At 47.5% G+C, this 18,526-nt stretch overlaps 1 protein-coding gene across 1 annotated transcript in view; it reads right to left on the reverse strand.

Moving 5' to 3' along the window:
• Positions 1–18,526, reverse strand: part of LOC141748810 (rho GTPase-activating protein 20-like) — a 39,365-nt gene that overhangs the window by 9,826 nt on the left and 11,013 nt on the right. Inside the window, exons 2-9 of the mRNA XM_074601422.1 lie at positions 9,581–9,663; positions 6,155–6,325; positions 5,402–5,551; positions 3,774–3,815; positions 2,942–3,026; positions 1,953–2,030; positions 1,174–1,240; positions 58–246 (exon numbers count right to left, since the gene is read on the reverse strand). Of these exons, the coding sequence (XP_074457523.1) occupies positions 58–246; positions 1,174–1,240; positions 1,953–2,030; positions 2,942–3,026; positions 3,774–3,815; positions 5,402–5,551; positions 6,155–6,325; positions 9,581–9,660 (862 nt within the window). The 5' untranslated portion in view covers positions 9,661–9,663. The remainder of the gene's footprint in view (positions 1–57; positions 247–1,173; positions 1,241–1,952; positions 2,031–2,941; positions 3,027–3,773; positions 3,816–5,401; positions 5,552–6,154; positions 6,326–9,580; positions 9,664–18,526) is intronic.

An 18,526-nucleotide genomic window follows, 5' to 3' on the forward strand; every position in this document is an offset into this window, starting at 1 on the left:
TGGCATGGAAAGCAGCAAAGTCTCTGCCTGGTTGTAACACGCTCCTGCAGCCCCTACCTCTCCTCAGCTGCATTGGAGCTTGGAGCCTGGGTTTCAGGACAAACTGACACTGTTTTTCCTTTGGGAGCTGATCAAGGAAGGAAGCCTCTGTCCCATCCGCCAGGAGGGTGTTATTGTTGGTTCCTTGTTGCTGGTCAGCAGAGTCCCGGAGACAGCTCACTGCGATGCTGAAAGGATGCTCGTGCCCTGTTGAGCAAAGAGTTGTGTAAAGAGCAAGCAAAGATGCAGAGCTATGTGAAAACAGCTCCAAACCTGGGCAGGAGGAAGCAGCCACATCCAGTGGCTCCCACTGCAGCTGGGCTTCTATGCAACACTGCGCAAAACCTCCACCAGTGGACTCAAGAGGCCAGGGCACGTCTATGCATATATATATGATCATTGCTTTACAAGTAAGTTCATCCAGTTAAACCTGGCCAGACACTCTTCATTAGCAGCTCTCCAGAACATGAGGCAACAAAGCACTATTAACTGCGTTTAAGCCCTTATTAATAGGCTTATGGGCCCCCACGGCACTAATAAAATACTGTAAGCATCGCTCTGGGTAGGAGTTACCTTACTGTGACAGTCCAGTATGTATTGGATGAATACAAAAAGTAAGCAGGTACCATGATGACTTGGAAAACATCAATAAATTTTTTTTGAAAACACCAAAAAACACTCACAAATAAACACATGCAGTCTAAAGAGCTCCAGAATATATTCTTACTATGACAACATGAAGAAGAAAAGGCTCTGGGGACATCTTAGAGCAGCCTTTCAGTACCTAAAGGGGCCTATAGGAGAGATGGGGAGGGACTCTGGATCAGGGAGTGTAATGATAGGACGAGGGGTAACGGTTTTAAACTGAAAGAGGGGAGATTTAGATGAGATATTAGGAAGAAATTCTTTGCTGTGAGGGGGGTGAGCCCCTGGCCCAGGTTGCCCAGAGAAGCTTTGGCTGCCCCATCCCTGGAGGTGTTCAAGGCCAGGCTGGATGAGGCTTGGAGCAACCTGGTCTGGTGGGAGGTGTCCCTGCCCAGGGCACGGAGTTTGGAGCTGGATGATCTTTAAGGTCCCTTCCAACCCAAACCATTCTATGATTCTATGATTCTGTGAAAATGGGAGAGCTCTTACCAATGAGAGGGTAAGCAGGGTCATCTTTTCCTGAGATCACCCAGAGGTGGTGTTCGCTTGTCTTGTCCTGGTGGTTGAAGAACAGAGAAGAGAAAAATATTCGGTGAAGGTTGCACTCCACTCTGAAGGCAACAGACAGCAACAAACGGCTGAACAGGCCGAGGAGCCAGATGTGCACGGCTGCCTCCAGGACAGCCGCGTGGCTGGGAGGGACGGTGCTCTGCATCAGTCTGGCTGATATGGAGTGGAAGGGGAAAGGCTCAGGAGAAGAAAAGACTGAGAGCCAGCAGTCTGTGAACCTGCATGATGGTTTCCTGGCCTATTTTAGCAGTAAGTTCCACAGCCTTCCTTGGTATTAAACTACTGGAACGCTGTCAAAGCTACTTGTTAAACACTCTAATGGGGAAGGCTGGACCACTGCAATGGGCAAGGGTCAGCTGATAACATCACTGATTTGTTCATATTTCATGGCTATATTAATAATCCTTTGACAAGCTTGTCTCAATCCTAATGCTGCACTGGAAGCACTGAAGTTCTCTGAAATCCAAAGGACTTTATTATACAAGGTTTGAATCTAATGTGGGCATGTAAGCATGTCTGTGCTTCTAATACTTGGCACCCACGCAAACAGATTGCTTCATCTTGTAGTCCAGAGAGTATTTAATGCCTTACTGGTTAGTTACAGCAAATCTAGACTTCTCCACATCTGCACTGTCCTGAAACCAGACATTGCCTACTTCCTTAGCTAACATCTGGCAGAGTACGCAACTGCCCCTTACAGGAAGTCCAAGCTGTAGAAGGGTCTTCTTCATCACACTCTCCGCAGTTTCCACATTGGATACATTGACCGTGGTAGTCTAGAAAGGAAAACAAAGAAAATATAGGAAGCTAATAAGAGGGTGTGAAGTCTGGTTGCAGTTTCTTGTAGCTTGAAAATCTGTGGAAAACGTCGCTTATGTGTCTGTTGACTGTCTTTACTAAATGTTCACGGTTAGAAGAGTTGTACTAATTTGAACTACACTGGAATCATTGTTCAGGGTGATGGCTATATATTGTGAAAACTATTCTGTGCTACTTTTCTATCATGGGTTTATTATACCATTCAAAGGTTTAATCCAGCAGAAATCACAAGAACTGGGTGGTGTTCAGATGCTGTATTTGATCACATCAGTATTTGACTGATAGTAGTGCCACTGTCACTCCAAAGGATGTCACTGCAACGCTAATAAACCATGAGTGTCTGGGGTTGCTCTCAGAGGGAAGAGTCCCCAGGAGGTAAATGTGACCCACCAAGCCTGGCATGAAGCCTAGAAATGTATGCTATTAATATGAAGAGACTGGGGCACATTCCAGTAAATTAATTCAGGAGAACACAGCAGTGACTCATTCATGATCAACACCCTCAACACCTCAACACCTTCTTGCACTGAAAATAGGAATGACTGGGCACACAACTACAAACCATCACCAATTACGAAGTGAAGCAGAAGGAAAAGAGAAGCCAGAGGTCAAGAATAATCTTAAGAATTAACTGCTTTTTGGTAAGGGTCTGGCTACCTCCTGATTTCCCAAACCAAAACCCTCTGAGTGGGCTTTCAGTGGGAAGGATGCGGCTGCCCGGATGTACACACTCTAAAACCTTTCCAGGTGGGATCTGAATTTTGAACAGGGATAGCAGTAGCATCAGCCCCACAGCCCTGCCTTCCCCCCTACCCCACAGACCTCCATGTAGCCTTGGTCTGATGAGCAGGTTCTTAGCTTTACTTACTGAAGAACAGTTGTCAGCATCTAGCACAAAGATCTGAAGGGTTAGGCTCTTCACGTATTCATTCTGTTTTACCTCATTGATATGCCTGAAAGTCACAGAAAATGGGAAGGAATATAATTTCCCAACCAAACTTGAGAAGGACCCTAAGATTTGGATCCAAGAGGTCCAAGGGACCTGCTCCTTGACACTATAATAAACACAGATTAATTACGATAGTGACAATGACATGCAACGTTCATAGTGTGGTCACATGCTCTTCCTGGCTTCTTTATCTTTCTTGAGGTCCCGGACTAGCAAAACCCCACACGTGCTTTAATGCAGATAGATGTGTCTGGCATAACACCTCCCAGCATCCTTGGGATCGTTACTGTCCTCCACAAACCAAGAGACTTCTTCCCCTCTCTGTATCCATATAAACACTTCTGCCTGGATGTTAGTGCAAAAAACGTATAACGACATAACACAAAAAAGAAACAACTGTAGCCTCTAGATGCCAAGAAATACAAACTTTTGTTCGAATCAACAAACAGCTGAAGAATCAATAACACTTGTGACATTTTCACAGCGATTAGCAAAGCCAGCCTCCAGCTCCAAAGGAAGAAGGTGCTGCAACAACATTAACTTCTAGTGGATTTCGTCTTTTCTGGACTGTTAACACCGATTTTGCTTTCACCAAGGAGCTTCTACATTCAGGTTTCAAAGGTGGGTTTTTCAAACCGTAGCTAGACACTTGATGTGCTGAAAATCAGAGGGCAATTTGGCACCCAGCACGGCAAATTTCTCTGAGGACGGCAGAGGAACCGTCCAGGAGGAGAAAAGGAGGGTGACTTACCACAGTAATGCTGACAGCCATCGCTCCTTCACGTCAGCTGAGCTGAAGATAAAAAGGGAGGCAGATCATCAAACAAGTGCTGAGTGGGTAACAGCCTTTGGAAACTCTACCCAGTTTCATTTATATATAGCTGTAAGTCAAAGTTCCTTCCTGCAAAGCCCTGGAACAAAAGCACAGTCCTTTCCTGCTTCTGTCCTATTTTAACAAATAACAAAAATAATAACAACAAAAAAATCCCAGCAACAAACTGGACTACATTTCCTGCCCAGGCTGGCGAGCGTTCAGATAAGGGACAAATATCTTTCTGTGCTGTTGGAGTTAACTCATCTTGTGGACCCTTGTTATTTTTGCGGTGACCTTTAATTGCTATTTTCTTTCTCCTATTATTTCCTTCCCAATGTCTGCTGTTCCTAGAAGCTTCTGCTGCCAACATGGGTTACCCAGGTCTCAGTGACGTGGGGGAAACGGAACTGCTGTTGAGTTTGGACTAAGACACAACCGTCAGCTTGCAAGTCAGAGCGTGAATCCGAATCAGGAACGCATCACCTGGGAGAGACCCCCCTGGCCCTTGGAAATGAGGAGACAGCATCTATGAAGCCATGGTATGGTTCCCATTTCTTTTTCCACTAGAAAAGCTGCCCCACAGAAGGAAAAGCATCAGGCCAGATCAGCCCTTCCTAGCTGTGCCCACAGAAGCCCTGAGGACAGAGTGACCTTTGAAGATTGCTGACCCCTCTGCTTTGCAAAAGAGAGTATGAAGCAGAGATGCCTGAGACAGCAGTGACCTGGGTTCCCTGTGGATATCCCAGCTCTAGATTCAATTCAGCCAGGCCACACTGAGCTCCAGGTAATAAAAACCTCACCTGCTTTTTGGTGAGCCTTACTAGCTCAGGCACAACATTGGGACAGCCTTTGAGATGGCGTTTGGACACGAATGGGCCACTCTCTTGCCTGCTCCATGCTCCCCTGTGTTTCTATTTTTGGGGTTAGCAAGGGCTGAGCAAGCTCTGGACCGTGCTGCTTGTGCAGACCCATCTTGAAGAACCTTTCCATTTTCGTAGTCCATTGCTGTGGGCTTGGGACACCGTGGCAGACAACTGCAGGAGGAAGGTTTGCCCAGGAGCCGTCCATGCCATGCTAGGGGTGGATAAAGGATTGAATCCCGGCACAAGGCCATCTGGCATTTTTCACTGACATAACTAACCTGCCCTTCGTAACTAAAAGTTCTCAAACTAGGTCTAATCTACAGAAATGGCTGCATGCAGGTGCTGAAACAAAATGCTGGTAGGTTATATGATGGCACAAACTGGTTTGGTACGGCAGATTGGGTTGTGATGTTCCAGGATGCTCTGCAGCAGGGTTAGCCCTTGCTACAACAACACTTGCGAGGCTTGGTCCTCTAAAAGGCTCTCAGGGACCAACCTGCAGATATCTTTCTAAGATGACTGTCTCCCAACATCTAAGTTTTTACTGCACTGCCTAATGTGAGTGGAAGTCCTCTAGTCCGTGGGGAGAAGGGCTGTAGTAGAGTTCAGGGCCCTACAGCCTCAGCCATTTTTTCGCTTGACACACGGGAGACTTGGGCAGCTGTCAGGCTGCAGAGGGAGGTCTGGTGTCTGATGAGATACCTGAAGGTGACAACATAGTTGGTAGTAGGCCAGCCGATGACAAACGAATTCTCAGGACCCATCTTTTTCTCTGTCACTTCGCTGAGACAGGTGCCAGTCCACACTTCACTCAGATGTACCTGCTTTTTCAGCTTCAGGCTGGAGGAGGATCTGCAATTCAAATTACATATTTCTTAGGCCAGATCCTAACATCTAGACCCCCACAGTCTGGTCATTCCACCTTCCAGTCATGGAGGTACGGTGACAGCAACAAGCCCCCCAGAACCAAACATCTGGGCATGTGGAAGCACTACAAGAAAGTTTTGCAAGTGGATTTTGGGGTTGGTGGCTGCAGTGAGACAGCTGCGGCTTAGGGCAACGGGATTCACTAGAGCCACATGCAGGTAGATGGCGATTTAGGCTAATTACTGTCTAAGCTAATAACTGAAGTCACCTAAACTCTTCATTTATGTGTGGCAGAAGTAGCCAGACCAGGAGTCTGTTTTCTGTCCTTAATGCCCTTTGCCCTCTTGCTATTTCTTCAAGAAGCCACATAAGGAAAAGGGCAAAACCAATTAGACCACCTTTTTCTTTAGGAAAATGAAGTCAAACTTTAATACCAAGAAGAATTTCTGGAGGTGGAAGGGGGAGATGACACATTTTAGATCCACATTTGTAAAGTGGAGCTGTTTTGATGGCTGCTCCACAAGCAGCTCAGAGCCCGGATCCAACAACACATTCTGGGGAGAAGGAGCGAGTGTGAATTCTTCTTACTTGGACTTGGCGATGACCAGCACATCACTGAACAAGATCAAATGTCTTTCCTGGGTCTGCAGGCCCACGGTTAGCTGTACTCGCTCGTCCAGGACGAAAGTGGAGCCTGGGCTGCTGAACACCCCACTTGGCAGCCCATTGTCTGAATGGGAAGTGGAAAGGGTAGTTTCCCTGGAGAAGGAAGAAAAATCGTAAGACTTTGTCAGAAGCTTTCTCACAAAGGTTCGTATTGGACACAGGCGACTGTTTTGGAACAGCCCGATAGCCCCGTGCTTCTCCCAGCACTGCCCCTATTGCTCTCAATTCCGAACTGCATTTGCCTACCTCTGCCCAATTAATTTCACCAGCCTCAGACAGATGGAAAACTGCCTAAATGCTCACACCAAATCTGGGGAGGTTAGCGTGCCAAAATATTCCTCTTTGCGTCATTTCTCACTCAGGTAAAACATTTCTTTCCTGCATATGCGTGTGAGCTATGACTCGAAAAGAACACGGAAAACCCGTGGCGCTGCTCAGCCTGGCATGGGGAGGGATTGCCCTTTCTGCGCATGTTTTCCATCTGTACCGAACTGCTCGTCAGCGCAAGGACTGACCGGAGCACAAAGAAAACGAACTGCGTGTACTCATCTAATTCCAGCTATCTGATTCTGGCTTGCCTGGCTGCAACCCAGCATCTTGTTTCTACCGAGATTGATATAGGTGCTGCCCATTTCCAAAAAAAACCCCGATGGTTTTTGCATGTTGACTGCAGATAACAAGCCATCGTTGGGACTGAACCGGGTCCTTTATGCTCTCCCCAGCTGGAAGAGTTCCATCAAGTGCTCATCTCCCCACTTGCCTCTCAGCATCGTCCCAGAGCATCTTCCCAGCGCTGCCCCAGGCTCTGGTGGGCAGTGCTGGCAGTACGACGGGTCCCACAGTCATTTTCTTGGTCTACCCCTTGCTCCACAGGTGGGATCGTGCCCAATGAACAAGCAATAGCTCTTTGCTGAGCCTTGGTCAGAGACCGTGTTCGTGTGCCCAACCCTGCCTGAACTAGCTAACCTCTGAGGCACGGCCTTTGATTTATGGAGACAGAAAAACCCCAGATATCCTCCTGTCTCTACGCATAGACAAAACCACGTATCTTGTCTGCGAGCAAGGATGTATGTAGAAGAAATACTTATCTTCCCTCCACCCCTCAGCGATACTACTCTAGTCTGAGGGCAGTCTCTACACAAACAGATGAAAAAACACGTGAGCTTTAAGGGTAGTATTTTTGACATTGCTTTCACAGGAGTGAGGTTAAAGCTAGCCAGTAGCTGCTTTTTTAAAATCCCCCCCTAGTCACAGGAACACCAGCGCCCCTGCAAGCAGAAATTCCCTCTTCCCTCCTCACCGCTCCCCAGCCACCAACAAGGGAATTCTTGGCTTATGCATCTATTGCCTGTACAAGTGAGAAGCTAAATCGCCTTTAAACTCGATATTAAAAGCTTTCCATGTGCGTCAATTGAGCAGTGGGAGCCACACCATCCCACAGTCTCAACAGTGGATTTCCTAAAGGCGGAGGAGTTACACAGCTTTGTAAACACAACAGCAGGGGAGCAAAAAAACCTCACCAATACTCTGGTGGCCTGAGCGAAGATGGCATTGTACCAGCTCCCTCCATAGCGATCCATCATGAGAAACGTTTAAAGCTTCCCTCCCTCACGAGGATATTCTCCAGCCAAATAAAGTCAGAAATTTGTTTCTCCTCTCTACTTTTTTTTAGTGCAATTTAGAAGGGGGTGGGGGAAGTGACAAAGACGTCAAGTAACTTGGTCAGAAGACAACCAAATGAAAATCAGTCCTGCCCTTTGTTTTAAATGATCCTACGAGACTGACCCCACAAACTTGTTTCAGAAAAGCAGGGCGTGCTACGCACCAGTTCCCTACGGTGTAATATAAGGGGTATTCCTCAGGAGGGCTGGTCCGGATCAACTCAGTTCAGCTTTATCATCTCTTTCTTACATAGGAAAAAAAAAATCATCCAACTAACCAAATCCCTCAGGAAATGTTATTTATAAGATTGCTATCAGAGCAAGGCAGAAGGGAGCGTGGCATACCCTTATCTGTGCCTAGCAGTTACCCGGTGCTGCAGGAGGGAGGGGGGACGATGTCGAAGAGCGCTCAGGTCCCACTGAAGGACCAAGGAGCTCGGCTCCTCCCTAGAACTTGGCACTTCAGCGGAAGATTTGCGTGTCTGGCGTGTTTGTACCTGACTATCTGCGGACACTCCTGGTGCTGTACACTGGCAGGAGCAAAGCACCATCAGAGCACTGGATGGCTCCGGAGTCGCAGCCAAGAGGGGGAGCTTTTCACCACAAAAGCTGGTAGGAAGGGAAAAGCTGCCGTCGCCAGACAGGGACATGACTCTCCTGGAGGATGGCCGGATCCGGTGGCTCTCCCGCCACACATCCCGAGCTGATGCCACCCCACAGAGTGCTGGCGGGGCGTGGGCAGGTTTCCCAGTGTTCCCTCCATCCCCCAAATGCAGCTCCCAGCCCCCTCAAACACCCTGCATCTGAGATACGGCCAAATCTCGGGGCCAGCCATCCCACGGGTGGTCCAGCAGACGGAGCAGAGGCCAGAGAGGTCGCTGGCAGTGAGTCCCCAGGGGGGAACACACATAAAAATATATATATATATTTTTAAGGAAATATATATATAAAAAAATATATATATTTAAAGAAAAAAATATATATATATTTAAGGATTATTATATATATAGATTTAAGGAAAATCTCTTATTGCTCCAGGAGATATGGCCTCCCAGCACCATGGCAGTGTGTGTGCGGTGATGAGCGACCCAGTCACTGCTCCTCAGGAAAAAAGTCCCCTGGACTTTGTGTCTGTCAGCTGGGACACACTGCTCCCTCCTGGTGGGACCACACCGATCTCCCTGGGCAATATTGTCCGGGTGTATTTCTGCTTGGATATAAGAGGCATCAAATATCTAGACCTAATATTATCTGCATTGAAAATAACCAGTTAGCCTTGCCTGGTGGGTTGACCGGAGCTGGCTCCCAGACCCCCACCCAGCCGCGCTCTCGTTCCCTCCCAGCAGGACGGGGGGAGAAAACAAGATGGGAAAAAAAGAGGAAAATTCCTGCACTACTTCCCATCGGTGGGCAGATGTCAGCCTCCGCCTGGGAAGCAGGGCCTCAGCGCATGTAGCAGTTACTTGGGAAGACAAATGCCATAACGTTAATGTCCTCCCATCCTCCTCCTTTCCCTCAGCTTTTATTGCTGAGCACGATGCCATTCCAGTAAAAAAGAAACTCTTCCATATCTGTCTACAAACAAATTGCCCTCGACACCATTAAATGAATTTGAAAACCCATTTGATTTCAATCTGTATAGGCAGAAAGGTGGAAAAAGGACTCAGAAAGGTATTATTTCCTCTACCTGGAATGGTACTTTGACTTGCCGAGAGCTTTAGTGATGGCAGAAGGGGTAGATCGTCTTCTTTGGACTATGGGCTTCATCTTCTGCAAGACAAAAAGACATTACAGTTTAGTCTGGCCACCTTGGAAGCAGATCTGCTCATTGCACTCTACAACAACTCCTCTTTTTATCTAGTTAACACTCGTGAAACCTCAGCACTGAGAGCCATGATCTGCGCTTTCAGACACCTCCCTCCCCCTTCCTTATCATTAAAGCACTTGTCAACTCTCACATTTACGTGGGACACTTAAAACCTTCCTAACTTGAAATGCTTCCAGTTTTCACAGCCAAAATTCAAAGTAATGACAATGAAATTAAGCAGAGAAACAAAAAACACAGGCTGAAGGTCAGGAAAAACTTCCTAACACGCGTGCCATGGAATAGTTTGTTAAGGAAAGGTATAGAAATCCAATTTAAAACTGGACTGGACAAAGCTATGAAGAGGATATAATACTGCAAGGGAGACACATTTTATGGGCTGAAGGAATGAATGAGGTTACTCAGTAGATTTTTCTCTGTCTTCATTTTCCATGATTTGCAGATTCAGCAAATAGACTGTTATCAGGCCCCTCTCCAGGTAGCGTAACCTCAAGACACTTGTAGCTTTTTTAACAGCCGCAGCCACCAAGTCTCGTATAACACAGAAATGATGTGGCTGTAATGGTGAGACTTGTGAGTTAGACATGATAACCACCCAAGTCAACATATACACGCGAAGATGTATATCTTGGCTTCTATTTGCCAAATGAATTTTGTGCTGGAGAAAGATGACACATTTTAGCCCAGGAGAGAAATCCTTACATCAATGGTTCTTGCTTACTAAGCATGGGAAAATCTGTCCCACGGCTCATTTCTAATTTCAGCATTTGCCTGTACTAAAGCTTTAAGTACTGGGAAGTTCAGAGTATGCTGAGAATTATTGATCTTTTGACTTCTGAATGTAGGAAAATATGGAATATCCTAAGAATAAAAGAAACCAGGATTGCTGGTTGAGGAGAGGTCCTATGGAGAAAGCGTGTCCCTTTTATCAACCATATACTTTTCAAACTCTGTGCTGAATGCAGAAATATCCATTGCACGTGAGCTCATCAGACCCACCTCTGAGTACACAACACTGTTACAGCTCAGTACCTTATAGCCACATTAACATGACATTCTTATGATGTTAGAGGACGGGATTGTCCTCATTTCACTGATGGAAAGGCCAAGAACAAAGCGATTACAGTGAATTTGGGTGCCTGGTGTTCAACACATTGGACACGATTTTTCGGAGCAGACGGAAAGGTTGGCTGAGGGGTTTGGTTTGAAGCTCTGCTCCTGCTCACTCTCGCGGGAGCCACAGGGGCTCAGCACGGCTATAAGTCTGTCTCCAGGGATTTGTGAGGAATCCCAGAAACTAAGAACAGGGCAGCAGTGACCACTTCAAAAGTTGGTGGACGTGATTCGCCACACTTCAGAAAGGAAATCTGTGGCAGAGGCTGGCGTGGAGTCCAGCTGCCAGGCAAGGCGCACTCCTCCTCATGTCCCATTTTGTTTCCAATAGACCTTTTGGCTTCTGTGACAAAAGGTCAGGGAATTCTACGGGGAAGAGCTTTCTACAACACAGACTCCCGATTCATTGCCTGATCAGGCCCAGCAGAGCCCTCTGAAGCACAGACAGCCTTGTGAAAAACCAACGTATGATCATGTAACTCAAAGTTGGAGTGCGACTGCAAGCACAAGTTAATAAAGCAATTTCCTAAAATATGAATATTCAGCTTTGCAACCTCAGTAGTGCTCTCTAAGTAGATTCCTTGTGTACGTGTATATATGTAGACAGTGACAGATGGACGGCAATTCTCCTTCATTCCCCAATATGACCTTACCCAGAAAAGATCTGTCTTCGGAAGTTTCACAGAGAAAACTAAATAAAAATAACATCAGCTCCAAAAAAGTTTGTTTTAAAAAAAGAGTCCCTGCTAAAACGGAACATCTGGCTTTCAGAGGTGCCTTAATAGGATAAAATGTTCCTACAAAACATAGTACAGCAAAGCATCAGTCATGCAGTATCTGAGGGCAGGAAGAAAGGCTGGGTGCGGTTGCCTGGTGGAAAACCCCGGCAGGCTGTCAGCTGCAAAGGTCACTTAAATGAATACCGCAGGCACGCAGGGCCATCGGATGCGTCCTTGTGCCAGAGGCATTGTAGTAACATCTTGAACGGCACTGTAATAAAACCCAATAGTATCTTCTAACAGATAGCATCTTCTAGTGTGCATCAAAAGCAGCGTGGGCAGCAGGGCGAGGGAGGGGATTCTGCCCTTCTACTCCACTCTCCTGAGACCCCACCTGCAGTGCTGTGTCCAGCTCTGGAACCCTCAGCACAAGAAGGACATGGACCTGTTGGAGCAGGTCCAGCAGAGGGCTACAAAGATGCTCAGAGGGCTGGAGCCCCTCTGCTGTGAGGACAGGCTGAGAGAGTTGGGGGGGTTCAGCCTGGAGAAGAGAAGGCTCCAGGGAGACCTTAGAGCCCCTGCCAGAACCTAAAGGGGGCCTATAGGAGAGATGGGGAGGGACTCTTTATGAGGGACCGTAGCAATAGACAAGGGGGAATGGTTTTAAACTGAAAGAGGGGAGATTTAGATTAGATCTCAGGAAGAAATTCTTTGCTGTGAGGGTGGTGAGCCCCTGGCCCAGGTTGCCCAGAGAAGCTGTGGCTGCCCCATCCCTGGAGGGGTTCAAGGCCAGATTGGACGGGGCTTGGAGCAACCTGGTCTGGTGGGAGGTGTCCCTGCCCAGGGCAGGGGTTGGAACTGGATGATCTTCAAAGTCCCTTCCAACGCGAACCATTTTATGATTCTATGCTGCAGAAACCTATAGTACATAATAACCTTTCTGGAGGTAAATCATTTTGGCCACCCCAAAACTAGTCTCCTCTGTGATACAACGTGGTAAGGAGTATGAATAACATACATGAGGTGAGTGTAGTGTAGGACATTTTACTCAGAATAAACTTCAAGGGAGATATTAGAGAGTCAGTACTGATCGATTTCTTCTCCTGACCATTAGGAATAGTTTCACATTGTATCTGAATGGTGGCAGCAATGCCTTCCAAGAAGCCTTATCTTTGCCCACATGTTGCACTTCCCCAGACGAGCCTGAGGACCTGTTCGCTACCACCACTTCCAGCAGGCGCTGTACTACCCGTGGAAGTCTCAAAAAGACAGAGCTTTGGGTTTCCAGTGAAATGCTGTGACTACAGGACACAAGGTATTCGCCATACTTGCTATCTCCAAATAAAATGCTGAGATCACCAGTTGCCTGATCCCACATAGACCCTAGAAAAACCAGAAAATTGCCTTCCAAGCCCTCAGCCGAAGTCCCTTTGACCTTAGCCAGTCAATTATCCTTGGCAGGACATCACTGAGATAATGGCTACAAAATCACACGCCTGGCATCATACTGAGGGAATGGGACACAACTAATTGGCATAATTTCACAGTTAACTTACTTGATTTGCGTATTTAATAGAGGAATAATAAATTGATCTGCCTTTGGTTTCAGTAGCCATGCAAGGTAAAGCAGTTGCTCATGTCATCCTTCCCTGCTTGGGAGAACCTAGCTGTCAACCCCATTTTAAAGAATTTTGGATTGTATGGGCTAGCCCGTGTAAATAATGTCTCCTGAAGAGGCTGCTGCACAAGGACAGAGTGTTCTAACATCTTGAACGTTCTTCCAGTGCCGTGTAAAACGTGCTCTGAATCCTGCATGTTTCTAAGGTCTACAGTTTTATGGCTTTCTTGCAAAAAACTCTCCCATCTCATGGCACAGAAGAAATTAGCACAAGGCACCTCATGGCACAGAGGCACCACAAGGCCTCTGGCTCACACAGGAGCTCTCTGGAGTGGCCACAACCTGCCCAACAGCTGCCCTTAGGCAGAGCTGGCAGTGCCTGGAGGGGGCGGCTGGTGGTCCACAGCCTGCGGCTTGCCCAGGCCCGGCAGCATCAGGCAGCCTTTCCCCACGAGCGTTGCTTTTGGATGAAGGGGGGACTTGGCTCCTCCATGTTAGAGCCAGGGAATGCTTTTGCTGGAAGTCAGCTCTGCTCACATTAACCAGGCACTGGAATCAGAGAACCGCCAAAGGGACCCGGCCGGCGTAAGCTCTCTGCTGTTTTGATGCCATGGAAACAGATACTCGTTTATCCAACATACTCTGAAAGTGCTTGAACACTTGCAACGCTCTGGACCGTGTTTGTGCATTACTCATCTCCGAGCCGCCAATTTTAGCTGTGTATGTCTTGGCACAGGGAAGGTTGTGAGTCTAATGCCCCTCATTCCAAACCCATGTATGGCCTACGCTATCGGCTCAGCTGGCCAGCGTGAGCGGGTTTTTCCCCCCCCCAGTGACCTCTGCACTTGAATGTTATTCTTCAGATAGTTAAGGTGGGATGGAGCTGAAAAATAACGACACCTGCTTAGAACAGGGTGGGTTTTCCTTCTGTCAATAGCTGGTGAAAGCTTCCAGTGTCTGTGGCACTGGAATGCTGCTATTTGGTTTAGTTCACATCCAGGAATTAAAATAAAAATTTTAATAGTGCAATTTTTCTCCTTCAGAACCATCAATACACTGTGTTTTCAAAAACACCATGGGCTTTCTTTGACCCTAGCATCTGCTGCAAGTTGACAAGACTTGTGCACTCTGCCACTGCCTGGTCAGACTCATCTCCGTCCATCAGCGCCGTGCAGCAGGGAAACACGTCTCTGTCACTCACGAGCTGCCAAGGCTATGAAAGACTGTAGGTTACGGACCAGAGACACTGATGCTTCCAGACCAAATGCGGGAGGCAAACACAGCCAAGGAGCTGGTTGGCTTGGCCACCTGCAAGGCCAGGGCCACCTGGATGCAGGACCACCTGCACAGTGAGATGTGACAGATCTACAGGACTTCGAGTTTCTGGGTTAATCCATATGATAGGGCTGCTGCAAAGCTGCAGACCATGGGGCTGGATGGATAAACTGGCATGAATCGAGGGCATTTTCCAATGGAAACTTGCCTGGCAGGAAGCTTTAAGATCCTGTGCGTCAGGAAGAGTTCCTTCAGAGCCCCCCTCCCTTCATTTTGCTCTTCCAAAGCAGTGTGTTTTGATAAAATGTTTGTTTTCAATTAATCTGTATTTTCCCGGAGAAAAAAATACACTACAAGAACGGTCGTGGGTAGCTCTGCTTTGGCCATCGGTATATCATCACTGACAGAGAGACGGAAAAGCCAGCCTGAAAACCAGTAGCAGTGTAGAAATAGCAGGACAAAGCTCTGCAGAGCCTCTGCCAAGAAATGGGGCTAGCTAGCATGTTTAAAACTAGGCTGGTGCATCCATACTGCCCTGCAGTCCGTAGTGGAAGTGTCCTTCATGAGGACGGAACACACAGCAAGGAAGCTCAGTCAACTAGCCTGTCGCCACCCCATACACCCTGCGCTGAGGCAAGGATGATAGCCTCCATCGCCTTTTGACGAGGGGAGAATTGTGCCCTGATTTTATTAATGTTGTCCCTTGCTAGATAGAGATGGACATCGTCTAAAAATGACTCCAGATCTGGGACATTCACCCATCAGTGTCTAATGTGTTGTGAAGGAGAAGTCTGGCTCAAGAATTGAACTTGAGCATTTCCCCTTCTGATCCCTTCTACATGGTCGTTTAACAAGGCCCTGCACCGACTTTGTTGCCATCACAAGCAGGATTTAAAGAGGTTTGAAGCTGCATTTTATTACAAACCATCCTATGGAAATGAGATCAACTTCACGCTTCAGACCTGACACTGGCCTGGTTTCCCCGTACCCGGGGTGGGGGTTCAAAGCATTAAGATCAAATATAGGGAGAGGGTTAATTCAGGGCTGCCCCTATTCTCAGCATACCGGTGCTTCACCATGAGTTCTTTGCGTGCTACTGAATGGAGGGACCCTACCAACATGTCACTACTGTGGCTGCCGGCACCCAGCTCACACTTCCAAGGAAAATGCGCTTCTCCCAGTGCTCCTCGCTGCCCGGTTCTGTTACTCTTATATGCGGAACATTTGGCTGTCAGTGTCATTCACCCCACGCTAGACAAACAGTCCATTTCCTAGCTGTGATGGTAGAAGCGTATCATATACTCTTCAAAAAAAAACCCCAAACTACATATTTTTATAAACGTGGACTTTGAGTCAATTCCATGCTGACATTCAGAACGACGTGCTTTAAAAGGTAAAAGGCACAACAGGCAAACAACCCCGCTTTGGGACAATATGATCACTCAGGGAGGCCTCTATTGCTAAAGGCACAGTCAGAGGGAGTAAAACATGGGCCACAACATCTTAGATTATTTTATAGCATCACAGATTGTTCAGAGCCAATACCACCAATATTATTCTCATTCTTGGATGAATCTTGTGAAACGCTCTCTTCCTACAAATACTCTCATCACAGCATCGGTATGTTGTGTCAGAGCACATAGCTGATCGCTGCTATCAATCAACCGAACCCACTAAAGGCATATTTTTCAGTGGTCTACTGAAAAAGAGCAAAAAATACCGCATAAATGTAGCACATGGTTATTTAGCTCTCAGGCAACATTCAAAAAATACTTAAGAATACAGTTAAGAGCACAGAAACAATTAACGGATTGCTTGGGCTTGGATCCATCCATGTGAAAACAACTGCTGCTGCTCTTCCATCCAATGATTAGAGTTTATGTTAGCGGTGGCATTCCGACAGAAGTATCTTAATGAGATAATGTGAGACGCTTGTGCCTCCTGCTCTGTTACGTCTCTTGTTTATGTGAGCACAGGACGCGCTTACAAAGCGCCTTTGTAAGACCGCAGTTGCATTTCTATTTAGAAAACCCAGTTACAGAGAGACAGAGAAAGAGAAGGGGAAATTGTTCACTGCACAGAAGGAAATCGGGCATTGGGTTCTACAACCCGAAAATAACTGGGCTGGCCATTTTATGCTGATTTACCCCTAAAATGAGTTTAGGGAAAAGCACATTTGCATGGCTGCTGTCTCCTTCTCTTTTTGCTCCCAGACCTTGTCTGCCACTCAAGAAGCTGTACAAACTGGAACGTGACCCCCACGTCCAGGAGCAGTTTTAGTGGGGGCTCCAAAAGCTGTCTTGCAGTCATTCCGATGGGGAAATCCATTGCAGGGCACCCAGTGTCACCTTACTGGGAGGCTGCCCTGTAAGGGGACAGCTTACATCTGCCCTGCACCTCATCCGGATGGGCTGTGCCACTCTCTGATCTTGGATGATAAGGGCTTGAAAAGCTACACTCCTTCCTTCATCATGCCACCAGCTCCTTGGAATACAACTTGTTTTCTTCTCAGCCTTGATTCCCTGCCCAGCTTGCCACCCAGAATAAGATAAAAACCTCTCCAGTTCTCTTCCAAGTGTCCCTTAAAAGGTGTTTTGAGTTCTAGGACCAAGACAAAAGCCTGGACTGTGACTTGGTTCCTGCGCTGGTTTCTCCATCTTCGCCCAGTTCCCAGCCAGGAAAAGATGCTATATATAGTAGAGATGTGTTGTCGTGATGGTGATCATGACTAGGCATTGTTAACCAGCTTCCTTCCAGTGCACTGCCAAGCGGGCAGGCCAGCATGACCTGACAGAGAGAAGGCTGCAAAATGGAGCGGGCACTCCAAAAAACTTGCTCTGTATGAACCAGCTTCTGAGAGGAGCAGCTGCTTCCCGTGGGACCCCCAGTCCAAGACATCCCCTGTGTTCCCCGCTGCCCTGGCCACCCAGCACCAAGGTAACGCCACCAACACTCCCAGGGGAACCTGGCCTTGAGTGGTGGGCTGCAAACCCCTGCTCCGACACTTGCAGTGAGGAAGGTTCCAGGGGCACGTATGGATGGGGAGGGGAGATGGGAGGACCGGGGGCTGTCACAAACCTTGCTGAGTACCGCTAGGACTGAGCAGAGTCCAGCAAAGACAACCAGATCCTCAGCTAAGGTAAACCAATGTTGACCCACTACAGTCAGTAGCTTTGCACTCGTGTAATGTAGGGAAAGAGCTAGGCCAAGGTCACTGAACTCTCAGAACAAGTTTTATATACTGCTTGTATAGCAACATAATGAATCTAGCTGGGATTGTAGCATGAAATACGTATACAACAAATTATTTCAGTGTTAAGAGCCTTGTGTCTCTGCTACTAGAGTAACAAGAACAACTAACCTCGTGGAGCACTAGTTTGAAAGCTCTGCTAAGTAACAGAGTTGTTCAAGCATTCAATGTCTTTAGAAGACATCCAGAAATCAAGCTATACCTAAAAATTTAATCCCTAGAAGTGCAGAGTGCCTATTGACTCTAGAAAACAGGCCCGATGTGAGCAGACGCGCTGGCAAGTGCCCGTGCCACGTGCTGTGAGGCATGTAACCCAGCGAGTGAGCCTGCAGATGGAGACGGAGAGAGACACTCAGGAGGTGAAAACATTCTTGAAAGCACTGACTAGAGGAAGGGGGAGCCGGTTTCCTAAGGCTTCTCCCACGTCTGTCCCTTGCTTAGTTTCCCCCAAGTCGGAGTGCATAAGAAGACCATGAGTATAAGCACTGCAGGGGCTGGCTTTGCCAGAAGGCACATGAAATCTCAGGTTGGAGGGCTGAACGTGCTGCTTTTCCTGCGCAAATCGGAATGTTTCCTGTAGCAACTTTACCACTAGGGAACTGTTTGAGGTGGAACTGCGTTAAATGGGTCATTACCTGGCCAGCTGGAGCCTCTGCCTTGGTCTGCAAGGCAGCAGACCCAAACCTTCCCCCTCAGCTGAGGAGCTCTGTCAGGACCAGACAAGTTGCGGATGCCCCACCCCTGGAGGCCAGGTTGGACAGGGCTTTGAGCAACCTGGTCTAGTGGGAGGTGTCCCTGCCCATGGTAGGGGCTTGGATCTAGATGATCTTTAA

Source organism: Larus michahellis, chromosome 9 (assembly GCF_964199755.1).
Source record: "Larus michahellis chromosome 9, bLarMic1.1, whole genome shotgun sequence".
NCBI lineage: Eukaryota > Metazoa > Chordata > Aves > Charadriiformes > Laridae > Larus > Larus michahellis.